The following is a 12683-nucleotide window of genomic DNA, read 5'->3' as shown; positions in this document are numbered from 1 at the left end:
TGGCAACCATTCTCACCAGATGTTCTCCCCAAGACCCTTTTTCTCTCAGAATTTTAAACTCGTTCTCTGTTCTGTTTTGGAGACTGACTTTTCTTTAGCCTTCAAATGGGTGCATAACTGGAGTTATGCTTTGGTTCTGCTTGCTTGAGGATGTATTTTCCTTTGTCCATCTGTGTAGCAAAATGCTTCTATTTTGGGTTTTATCACTGTAACAACCACATGCCCCTATGCCTTTAATCATCTTATCTTGATTACCTTTCTGTACTAGTGAGGCAGTGCCATATATTGTAGGAAACTGGCACACAAGAATTTGAATTAGAGAAGAGAGGTAAATTCAGCTGCTGGTTCAAAAATGCTGTGTGTCATATAGACCAGTTGCTATAAGTCTGTAGCAATTTACATCCACAGTACTACAGCTTCTATTTAGAATGACAAATCGTTTGAGGGACCGCATAGTGCGTAAGCRATATTTTAAAGTAGCAGATTTTTCTCTTGAGCTTCCAACAGTCTCAGCTGAGGGATACCTACCTCTTCTTGCAGATAGTTCTTGTGCTAGCAGAATTCTTAAAAATGAAGCATGGGATGTTATATGTGTTTGGAATTGAGGTATTCCTTCAGTCGCTTCTAAACTTAGGGAGTTTGGCTAATTGCCAGCATATGCCTGCACTATAAGCAACATTAAAAAGTCACTAGTCAGCCAGGGAAATCCTCTAATTTTGTCCCTTTCAGAGCAGACCTGAGGTCCCAATAAGATAACGACTGTGAGCAGAGGATGAGCTTTTGCTTGCTGGCACAGACTTTGTCAACACAGTTACCTGTGTTTCATAGATCTGACAATAGCAATTTAAGATCTGGCTCTTAAGATCAAACCAACCTTTCTGTGTTATGCTAGGTCATAAGTAAGGCCTAGACATTTCCTGGGAGGGGCCTGCGTTGCTATTTTAAATGGTAGAAATATATTTACTGTCCACAAGTGCCCACAGAATGCATTTTCCCTACTAAGCTGTAGGGCTCTTGAACAACTTCTTACTGATATAGTTCCCTGTGCCTGTTAATAGCAAGAGACTTCTGTCTTTCCATATTTATAACTTGTAGGTCGACAAAGGAGATCTTGGAATCCAGCCTGTTTGATACTCAGCAGCATTTGTCTCAGCTGGAAGTCACCAGAGGTCAGCTGGAAATCCAGCTTCATACAGTCACTCAGGCCAAGGAGGTGATACAAGGTAAGAGCTTCATGCACCTTGTCTGTGGCTCTGGTCACAGACAGGAGGAGGTATCATCCTCCTACCTAGGGCTGATGWTATGAAAATAACTGTCTGTCTGTGGTACAGTGCTTCTGAAGAGTAAGAGAGATGGAGACAGATCCCTTCTGCACCAAAATTCAAATGGCTTAAGGCTAGTAAAACTGGAGCCACTGTTTATGTAGATGCAAGAGAGGAACTGAATCTCTTGCCATCTCTCGTTTGCAGGGGAAGTGAAGTGCCTTCATTGTGAACTGGAAGCAGAGAGATCTCGAATGAAGCAGGAACGGGAAAACATGGCACAGCAGCTCTTACGGATAGAACAGCAGTATAATGATACTCTCAGGCTTCATCAAACTGATCATGAACTGGAAATTGATAAGCTCCTGCAAGACCTGGTAGGAAACAACATGGCCCCAATCTAAGGATATAGGCAATGACTTTGAATTCTTCTGGAAGGTTAGATGAATAAGAGTGCGAGAAATAGCACTAATTATCTATTACAGGCCACATGATGCTAGGACCAGGCAGCAGAGCCAGTGTCTCATGTTTGAAAGCATGTGAAAGCCCACGTGACTATATAGGGACAGTAAATGCAGCTAGAGGTTCAGTGCGGGCCTAAGATGAATTCAACAATTAATTGTGTGCAGAAGGTTGGATGARCTCTGCAGAAAGCTTAACAGCAAGGGAGTAGGATCTATCCAGATTCCTGATTACCATGAAGCAGACTCCTAACATTCCTGCCAACTGTAATCACAGAAACTTTTTTCCCCTTCTTTCTATCCTTTCTTGGTTGGCAGAAGTCTTATCTTTGTACTCAAAGCATTTGGAAGAGGTTCCTTATTCCTGGTACTTCAGTGTCTGGCCTGTCTAGTGAATAGGTCATYGGGGTATAGGCCTTTTCCTCACCCTGCAGTCAGTCTGCATCTTTTCTTTGATGAAAATGGAATTGAGCTTCAAAAATAGAGACTGAGAATAGAGAGAAATCCTGAGGACAGATGTGCTAGGGAACAGGCAGCCATTCGAGAGAGTAAGGTAACATCTCTTTCTGTTCCACCTGCTGACCTTCCTTTTATGTTTCTTGGTAGGACAGCATTTATGTAGGACACAAGGCCACTACTCTGTGCTGTTCAAGTGAAGGTTTGTGGGAGGGATGATGCTTCACATGGTTGTGAAGAGTTTGGCCAAGACTCTGTCTTGAAGTCTTTTCTTCCACTCATCAGGCAAGTGAGCGGGAAGGGCACCATTCAGAGGTACGGGAGATGCGGGAGCGCTGGGATAAGGAGAAAGCAGAGRCAGAAGGAGAGCACAAGAAGCAGCTGTTGGATATGAGGCAGAAGGTTGCTACCATGCAAGTTCAGCAAGAAGAGGAACGAAATAGAGCTGAAACTGCCAAGAAAGAGGTAAAGAGCATGAACAGAGAATTTGTGTATTTTTAGTTTTCTGGGCTCCTTATTGGTGGTACTGCCCTTGACACTGGCTTCTGGGTAGAGGTATCTCTTGGATACCTTTTTGTGTACCAAAGTGGAGCCTTAGCAACCAAGCAGAAAGAAATCACCTGTACAGCGAGATACAGGAAACATGGAGATATGGTAACTGGTTGGGTATTGAGCTGTGTGGAGCATGCCCTGTGTGTCTCTATTTTCCTGATGTATTTGAGGTGTTTTCTCTATTGAATTTAGTGAGAGGAAAGACATGCAGGGCTGTGTTAGGGAGTGCAAAAAAGACTGTTCTTTGGAAGSCAGGCAGAAATGTTACCTTTCATTTTAGATTTTTATCTTGCTATTGTGTTTGGGTTTTTTAAGACTAATCTAAGAGTATCTTCATTGTGCTCTTAATCGTCCTTTTTTTTCCTCCCTGAAGTTTACTGATGTTCTTTTATAACCTTAAATGCATTTATGACCAAAGTTGAGTTTGTAGGACTAAATCCCCCTGAGGCTAGGTTTTTTGTTTTGGGGAGCAAGGGGATGTTGACAAAGGAAAAATCTTTCTAAAAGCTGCTCTGAAACATTTCTGAACAGAAAAACAGACATGGCCTCTGGGCTGCTTTTGAAGTCATATGTTGTTTTGTGCTCCGACCTCATATGTCATACCCCGGGAGTCCTCTTAGCACGCTACCCAAAGTCATGCTCTTTATTCAGATCATCTAGGCACAGCAATGTCTGCAGGTATTGGAATGACAGGACCAGTTCTCAGAGATKACAGTGTTCCTCTAGTGTCAGAACTTTACCAAAGTCCAGTGAATATATTAAAATTGAAGTAACTTTCCACAAATGCCATTTAGAATACATGACTTTTCTAAAGGATCTGCTGGSAAGACCTTTTGGTCTTGCATTTTCTCTGCTGCTACCCAGATGCTCTTGAAAGACACAGCAGAAGACAAGAAATAACCTGTCCAGCAATACCAGACACTTGAGAAATGTTACATATTTTCATATTAGACTTAGAGTTTATTGAGGTCCAATCACAGATGGGCYGTGTTTATACCGCCAATTTCACTTAATCTGTGCCTCCAAGTGAGCAGATGCTGACCTAGGAAACCAGGAGTATATTGTTTTGAAAATGAGTGAKCCTGTAGCCTTTGATTCTTGCTACACAAATTTCATCTGTGATGTTTAAACACATCTCTCCTTTATTTCTGTGCAGATCCTGCTAGAAAAAGAGAACGAGAAGAAGGCTTTATTAGAGACACTACTTCAAACTCAGGGAGAGCTAACAGAAGCCTGCAAGCAGCTAGAGCAGCTCAGGCGGGATGTGAAAGAGCAACAAGAGAATGGACAGGTAAATCTGACTTGTAGGGTAGGTTGGAAGAACAAGCAGTTGGCAGTTGGACATGAGCTGGGAGAGGGGCTGATAGAGSCAGACAATAGAGTGGGAAGCCAATAACAAAGAACTGAAACTGAAATCCTGGGACAGGGGAGAGAGGTACTACTGCAGGCACTGAGGCTCAGCTCCTGGTAAGCTCCAGGGATAAGCCAAAGGAAGGGYTACAGTAGAAGTAAAGCTGAGTAGAAAAGCAGAAAGAGGTGGCTGAATAAAGCTGACTTGGGGACAGAAAGRGGAAAGACCTGGAGCTGACAGCTGGCCCCAGTAACTTACTCTCCATTCTTGGTTACAGAACATCACAGAAAAGCTGCAAGCACAGCTTCAGGAAGCTCAGAGCAAGTTCAAGGCAGTGGAGAATAGGCACAAGGAAGAAATCAAAACCCTCAAAGAGGAAATGAATGTCCTTCTTCAGCAGAGGGATACTCTACAGAAAAAGGTGACTGAAACAGCAACAGACACTCCAGTCTTCAAACGAGTGGTCTGTCCRCTTTTTGCTTCTCCATTGTGTCACTGCAGAGGGGACTGAAAGTGTATCCCTGTAACTACCRTCATACTCTGGCCTCCATCTCTGCTGGTTTGAAGGAGACTTACCTGTCTGCTTGAATCTCAGCTGCTGCCCTGGACAGTCTTGGGCTAGTTCTTCTGCCTATTATTTTGCCAGTAATCATCAGAAGGGTGATTACTGGCAAATTTGGTCTGTTGTTGCTATCCTTGATTTTAAGGTGTTTTTTCAGATGAACATGTTATCTCACTGAAGTTTTTAAACAAGTTAGATGTATCTGATGCAACTCTGGTGCTCTTTTAATAGGATGAAGTTTAAATCTGTTCTTTCTCTTTCCTCACAATATATGACACAGCTGACAGAGACAAATTTTAGTCTTTAACTGCTCTTTATGGTTTATTTCAGGTAGAAGAGTTGAAATCTCAGCTAGCAGTCTCTGAAGAATCCTGGCAAGTAATCGGCCATGAAGCTCAGGAGCATCTGCGTGAGGCACAGGAATTGTCAAGGCAGAAGATGCTAGAGGTTGTGCACCTTGAGAAGATCCTGGAGGAGGAGAGGAGCCGATGGGAGGAGGTAGAACATCAAAACAAAGAACTGCAAATTTGTATACAGTCCTTGGAGGGAGAAAGAAGCCAATGGGAAGAAGCACAACGTCACAACACAGAATTTCAGGCTTCACTGAAAGCTCTAGAGGATGAAAGAGCCAGGTAATTAAGACAATGTGATATACTATTTTAACAGATTCCTTCTTTTGAGTCTTTGCACATATAATTGACTCTTGCAGCATTTCCTAAAAAGCAGAGTTCTAAATTATCCATGTAGGACTGTTTCATTCTACTGTTGTTGTGTTTTATTCTTTCTTTTCTTTTTGTCTTTCACTTACGGTTTTTCTGAAGCAAGTGGTTTTTAAAGTAGTCTATTTCTTTAAGGAAGGATTTATCTAAAGCAAAGTGGGCATATTAATACTTTTAAATGCAGCTTTCAGGGGATTCAAACCTAAAGCACATCAAAGGAGGCAAGATAAACTGCAGTATAATGGGCTAGGTAGATCCATCAGCCGTGCCTTGAGTCCAGTGAGCTTTAAACATTTCAGATCTGTTTCWGTCTTCATTCCTGATTCCTTTGTTCAGAAGCCTGTTTGTCTGTTATGTTCTTCTGGGACATCCTTAAAGTTGAGAAGAAGCCCTTTGGTATTACAGGTACTGCATGCAGAAGAGGACAAGATATGAGATTGTATTTATGTGTATCACTAAGGCTTTTTAAGTCTTTGTTCTAAGTATTTGAGTATATGTACCTGCATGAACATATACATATATTTGCTCTGTGGAAACAAGCATAGAGGGTRCGTGCTTGGATATGACTGCCAACCTGACTTAGGTCTGAGCAAACAGCCTAGTTGTTTAGATAAACCTCAGGAGATGAAGCCATTTTGCTGTTCATGGTGGGAATCCCGAGAGTTTATTAAATATTATACCATGTAATAATGAGTTGCATGCTCTCTTTTTCTTTCAGGCTGACTCTGTCTCTAGAGAAGAAGGAACTGAGTCTCAGAACCCTAGAAGAAAACAGCCTTGCCCAGCARAACGAGGTGTCTAAACTGCTGTCTGCTATTCATCAAGCCCAGCAGCTCCATTCAGACCACAGAAGAGAAATACAAGAGCTCAACAACCAGGTGCCCTATGCCCTAGCATCCTCTTCTTTTGAATACCACCTTCAGCTTTTAGGCAATGAGTTGTTTCCTCTCCTAGGGACACATGTTTCTTCTGGCTTCTACCCAGAGACTTTGCACATTGAAGTCAAGGCTGGATCTTCTATGTTCTCCCTATGTTTTCCTCTATTCTCTCACRGTTCAAAGTATTAAGTCTCTGAGGAGAAACAGAAGACTCCTTTTGAGCTTTTCAGTACCTCTGTTACAACTGTTGTCCCCAGATGGTTCTTCCATCTCTGAAGGACACCTAGCAATCTGGTGAGACAGAAATGGGTACTGCAATCTGTAGAAGGCACTTCTGTCTCAGCCTGTTCATCTTGCATTTTRGAGATGCACAATATGGGATGTTGATTGACTCCCCTTTACCTCTACTCTCAGATGTGTCTGTYAGCCACCACACACGTGCTGGGATGCTTGATCTGCCACCTCACTCTGATAGTCATACACCTAAACACAAGCACAACAAAGAGATTCATTTCTCAAGTTGGAGATTGTGACAGTTGGGCCATTCCTTTGGGACTAGGGAAGCTTCCTTTTGTCCCCTTAGCCTCTAGATGCCTGTTTCTAGCCTACTCTCCATTTTTCATTGATCAAATCCTTTGTTTTTTTGTGTGGTTGTCTCTGTTGTGTGGTGTTTGCTTAAAGTAATTTCTACTCCATTGTTTTTTCCTACTCCTGCTCTGCTACCTCAGAAACTGCTCCATCCCTAAGGCTCTGTGCATCTCTGTTGTAGGTTCAGTCACTCCAGGAAATGGTGCTGGAGAAAGAGGCTGGCCTGGCAGCTCGGGAGAAGCAGCTGTTACAGGATCTGGAGCAGTCTCGAGCRGGCGAACGATGCTTGAGGGACTCTTTGCGGGTGCTGGAGGCTGAGATGTCTGAACTTCATCTGAGGCTTTGTAGCACAGAGAATAGAGCAAAGGCATTGGCTACAGAGTGCCAGCAGGCTAATAGTGCCCACTGTGAAACCCAGGCCCAGCTGAACAAACTGCATTTGGTTCTCTATCGCATGCTGTGTGGCAACGCTGATTCAAGCAGAGACTTGGTCACTTGGACTTCAGGCAAGTGTGGRAGGCTGGATTGAGAAGTCTCTGGAGTACGTATAGGAGAGCAGGTGAAGGGAGGGCTGGTTCTTTGTAATCCTGATAGACTCATCCCTTCAGTTGAGATTGACCCAAGCCTTGAGAAGTCTTGAAAGCCTGAGATGTCTGCAGGGAGAACAGTCCATGTTTGTATGTGGAGRAATGACTGGCATCAGTGTGAAATAGGGCCCAAGACATGGAAGTGCGTGTGCATCTTTCTTGGGACAGTGCTGACATTAGTGGGTAGCAAAATAACATTAGTCTATAGCGCATGCCTTACTGTAATATGAGCTCTAGAACAGTCTCTGAGGCACTGCCACATTCTTCTTTGTATAAACAGGCCTCTCTTTTTGGAGACCCTCCAGTTAAAGCTTGAAACAGAATGGCTTCTTTCTTCAGAACAGGATCATGTCTGGGGCCTAACTGTTTCTCAGGCCAGGGACCTCCCTGTAGAGATCACAGTGGACAGAGTGGCAGCAGCCCTACAAGACCTGCAGCAGGACCTGAAGCAGACTCAACAAGATTTGGTAATGTGTCTCTGTAGTACAACCAGAAATCCTGTCTTGACAAGCAGACTGCCAAAACCAGAATGGATGTAAACTCTTGCTTTCTTGTAAGCCAAGTTTGCTTGCTGCCATGGGGAGAAAGGAAAATCATGGTCACAGTTACCATTACTATCAAACTGKCCTCATCCCTGCCTTGGCTTACTTCTGCCTTAGCTTTTGTACCACTTTCGTCTCCTTCCAGCTGTGACTCTGTCTGCTCATACTGCTCTTCTTACTTCCTTCAGAATGATGCCAGGAAGAAGTCACAGGAGCTGGAGCTGGAGCTGAGCAAGAGGCGAGCTGAGAGGGACCATTTCAGTGCCCACAATCAAGAGTTGCAAAAACGACTGGCTCAAAGCCAGGAAGGTACAGCCTCTACTTTCCAATCCACTGAGCCTATCTTGTCTCACCAGCAGGGAGCTCTGATACCACATGGTGGAAGAGTGCAGTGCTGGRAGATGGGAAAAGGAAAAAACAAGGAGCATGAGGCTTAGCCCTAGAATTACCAGCACAGAGGAATGAAACCTTTTCTTAGTGAAGGATGCAGTGGCTGGCAGTGCATCTAGCTGTGCTACTGGTGATGTATGTGCAAAGGTGGTGCCTTTCAGGTTATATGTCATTGCAGAAAAGATGTAGCTTGACACCTCATAATATGCCCTCCATATGCCCTTTGAAAGCCCCAACCTGCAACCCCCAACTGCCTTTTCCTTTTGCATTTGCAGTTTCACGGAGCATCAGTTCAGTGCTAAGTTTCTGTGTTACTGTAATTGCCAATGCATCCCTTTTTCTGCTTCAGTCTAGTTCTCTGGTATCTAATGCTGCTGTCTTTCCTAACTGTCCTCTGTCTGATTTGGTGTCTGAGCTCACATTCGTAACAAACACAATTTCTTACTTCCCTAGCCACATCTTATTTGTCTTTACTAATGTGGTCAGTATGAGTGTGTCTAGAAACTTTCATGTGTGACTAATTACTTCTGTCTTCCACCAGTCTCCTGGCCTTCTCAGAGACTCCAGTGTTATTGGCCTTATTGGCCTCTSTATATCATAGCTGAACATTGCATCTCTGCTCCTCTCTCTGTCATAGTTCTCCCACTTTCTAAATCAGAATTGCTTTCCCATCTCATTGTCTTGTTTTCCTTGTCTCAGACTACAGGAATAGGAAAGTGTTCGTATTGTTCATTGGCTTCCCCACGAGCCATTTTCTGCTCATGTAGTACCTTTAGCTAATCAGTATTTCTCTCTTGTTTCTTCTCTGAGATTGAACTGCTGGTCATTTTTCAGTCTGTCTGTACAGGAAAGTTTTCCAAGCCTTTGACCATCTCTAGTTCTGCAACATCTGTAGTTCTTTGTCATATATGATAACAGCTTACGTACTGTCAATTCTGCTGCTGGATGGATCCTGCTCTCCCACTTGCCCATTTTTTCCCTGTTTAGTTCCTATCTATTCATCAGTAACTGTTCTGGTTTCCAGTCTCGCTACTGGAGTGATGCTCAGATGTTCTTGCCTAGTTGTTGTCCTAGTCTCCCTGAATATTTTCTTTTCCTTTTTATTATCACTGTACAGTGCATTCCCCTATCACTGTTTTGGTCAAATACCTCCAAGTGCATCTTCCAAGCACAACACTAACATCTGTTCTCTTTTGTAAAGTCTGTCTTCCTGGTCAATTAACTGTGTCAAAGTAAGTCTTCACTTTTGTTTCTTTCTTCAATCCAATCCTTTTCCTTTGAGATACTAGATCTGACTTTCACCTTCTATTTCTGTCTTTGCTTCATCTATGCAGTCATGTTCTATCTACTTCTAMTATTGTGGATGACATTCTGCTTTAGCCTTAGTGCTAGTCCTTCAACAAGCAGAAGAGCAACTATTTTTTCTGAACCTTGCCACTTTTCATTCCACTTCTCTCCTCTGGCTGGAAGTTTCCTTTATTTTTGTATGTTTTGAAAGTCATTTTGAGTCTAGGACTGGTAAAACACAGTCAGATAGTAAAATATTTTCTCCCTAAGGATGCAGTCGGTTTGATTTTGCTTTGCTTTTTCCTCTTCTCCCTGACCTTCACCACTGCAGAGACACAGATGGCAGAAGGCAAGAAAAACTCTCTGCAAGCTGCCTTGCAGGAAGAGGCTGCTGCTCTAAAGAAGGAGGTTATGACCCTACACCAGGAGGTGGCATCTTTGGAAAGGAGACTTGAGAGCACTGAGAAGCAAAGAAAGGATATCCTGGTGAGGCTAGAAGATGCCATGAAGGAGAATGTCTTACATATTTTTATGGGCCTTCTGTTGATGTTCTAAGGAACAGCTTTTCCAATACTGGGTTATGCTGTGCAGGTTTGGTTCAGTTCTGAAAAGCTTAAAAGTCAATTTTAAGAAAGCAGTTAAGGACTTTGTGTAACAAGGTACAGAGTATGCAAATACTGACCAAGTTTGCCTTGTTTTCCCCTTTCATCTACCCATCATTTCTTGCTTCCCAGACTTTTGTTTTCCTGCCAGGCCGTGCAGCTGCATTAACAGAGTCATTACCTTGTGTAAGAGATGTCAGTCCAGAAAGAAGAAACCATTAAGATGAACAGTATCAAAAAGTATCTGGAGATACAAGGGCAGAAGAACAGTATTTATACCAGTAATTGTTATTTAATTTAACTTTCCTAATAGCATTCTGAGTAACTATGAAAGCATGCTGGAGTCATGTAAAACTCAGTTATGATTCAGACTGTTAGTTTACCTCAGTCCTGAAGATTTTTGCCCTTTAAGCATTAATCAAAATAACTTTCAAACCTTGTCTCTATTCACATTGCACGGTTTTTGGATTTTCAGGGGGCAGGTTTACCTCAGTTGGTTAGAGCATGGTGCTGCTAATGCCAAGTTTGCAGGTTCAGTCCCCACACGGGCTATGCTGAAGGTTGGACTAGATGATCTCCAGAGGTCCCTTCCAACCTTACTATTCTATGAATCTATAAATAATATATGTTTATATTCATTTGTGATCTGGAAAATGGAGTGAGGAGAGAAATTTTGCAGCTAATAGAAAGTTATTCAGCATTTCAAGGCTGAGGACAGACTGTGGGAGAAATTTGAGAAACAAAGCAGCTGATTAGATAAATATAAGTCTGCAAGGGGAAACCAGTCCTGGTTTCAAACACAGAATGACAGGCTGTAATCTGACCATTACCTCACAAGAGCAAAGGCATTAGGGTTCTGGTGGATGGTACCATGAAAACACTATATAGTATAAATTAAAAAAAAAAAAAAAAAAAAAACACTAAAAAAAAAAAAAAAAAAAAAAAAAAAAAAATCAGCTATTGCATTGTTCTCTCTTCCCTTTCTAGTAGAGAGAACATCATCATGCCACTTCCTACATCATAATTATTCTAGACCTTAATCCTGGATGCAGTTCAGGCACTTCCTCGGTAAAGACACAGTAGAGCTGAAAGAGGCTCCAAGAAAGACRTCAAGGAAGATAGAACCAGCTGAGTAGGCTGAGATTCTTCAGCTGGGGAAAGAAATGACCTGTAGGTTGGCACAGCAAAGCTTTACAACATCTTSAGTGGCAGGGAGAAAGCAGGCAGGCATCTCTCACTGTGTCTTCCAATGGAAGAACAAGGGCCATCAAAGGAAGCTAGCGGCAGCCAGGCTGCAAGCAAATAAGAGGAGGTGCTTTTTCTTAGAGCAAAATAGACCTGTTGAACACATTGCAAATGGGTGTTGTAAATGCAAAAAGTTTGTATGTGTTCAGAAAGAGACTGTGAAAGTTCTCACAAGCTGTGATAATGCTGGGGTTATGGAGAAGAAATACCATATAAGTCTGGCCTATTTTTGCTCTTCCCAGGATATGGGCTTATAGCCACCATTATATACAGGATACTAAGCAGGATGGATCATTGGTTTGAGCCAGTGCAGCTGTTCTTATATGATTAGAAATTTTCTACTTCTTCGTTTACAATGGCTCCAGAATTAGTTGAGGCCAGAGTTCACTAAATACAGTACAGTTCTAAGCTCACTCTTTGAACGAAAGTTAAAAATTTAAGTGTAACCAGGAAACTAACTGAATAACTAGATTTTTCTATTAAAACCTCAAATTGCAGCCTTTGACTGCCACGTCATCCAGCCACCAAAGCAGCTGGTCAAATCTAGTATGAAAAACAAACATATATGTATGAATTATTGAATCTTCTCCCCTCTTCATTGCAGCATGAGCGGGACACACTGCAAGCAGTTAAGGAAGAAATGGTATGGGAGATAAAACTTCTCCAGGAATCAGTCACAGCTTCTGAAACTCGAGCAAATGCAGCAACAAATATGAAATACTCTCTTGAACAAGAACTTCAAACTACATTGTCTATCTTGAAGATTAAAAGTGAGGAAGTGGCAGCTCAACAGGAGAAAATCCAGATGTTACAGAAAGAAGCAGCAGAGGTGAAAGCTTTGCAGGAAAATCTCATTCACCTAACTGCCATCCTATCAAAGAGAGAGGGAGAAATTAAGTTGCATGAGGAAAAGATTAGAATGCTGGAAAACCAGAAAAAAATGCATCAAAGTACTCTAGATGACATTATAAAAGACAAAACAGAAAAAAAACAGAAGATAGAATCCCAACAAGAACAGATATGGGAGCTGGAGAAGCAGCACGAAATGCAGACAATGACTGTAAGCAAGATGAGGAAGGACCTGGAAGAGCGAGACTGGGAGATCAGATCCCAGCAAGAACAGATACAGGAGCTGGAGGAGCAGCGAGAAGTACAGAGGAGCGCTCTAAGTAAGATCAATAAAGACCTGGAGGAGAGAGAC

General features: G+C 42.5%; 1 protein-coding gene across 1 annotated transcript in view; it reads left to right on the top strand.

Annotated features, from left to right (window-relative positions):
• CEP250 (centrosomal protein 250) overlaps nucleotides 1–12683 on the top strand; it is a gene marked incomplete at its 5' end in the record, with an annotated part of 39868 nt that overhangs the window by 16120 nt on the left and 11065 nt on the right. The window contains 12 exons of the mRNA XM_085302677.1: nucleotides 1096–1223; nucleotides 1470–1639; nucleotides 2465–2644; nucleotides 3888–4022; nucleotides 4360–4503; nucleotides 4975–5276; nucleotides 6082–6241; nucleotides 7011–7335; nucleotides 7756–7883; nucleotides 8147–8267; nucleotides 9967–10121; nucleotides 12087–12683. Of these exons, the coding sequence (XP_085158803.1) occupies nucleotides 1096–1223; nucleotides 1470–1639; nucleotides 2465–2644; nucleotides 3888–4022; nucleotides 4360–4503; nucleotides 4975–5276; nucleotides 6082–6241; nucleotides 7011–7335; nucleotides 7756–7883; nucleotides 8147–8267; nucleotides 9967–10121; nucleotides 12087–12683 (2545 nt within the window). The remainder of the gene's footprint in view (nucleotides 1–1095; nucleotides 1224–1469; nucleotides 1640–2464; nucleotides 2645–3887; nucleotides 4023–4359; nucleotides 4504–4974; nucleotides 5277–6081; nucleotides 6242–7010; nucleotides 7336–7755; nucleotides 7884–8146; nucleotides 8268–9966; nucleotides 10122–12086) is intronic.

Source organism: Rhea americana, unplaced genomic scaffold (genome assembly GCF_003343005.1).
Source record: "Rhea americana isolate MKP2758 unplaced genomic scaffold, rheAme1 scaffold_190, whole genome shotgun sequence".
In the NCBI taxonomy this organism is placed as follows: Eukaryota; Metazoa; Chordata; class Aves; order Rheiformes; family Rheidae; genus Rhea; species Rhea americana.
This window is presented reverse-complemented; position numbering and strand designations above follow the sequence as displayed.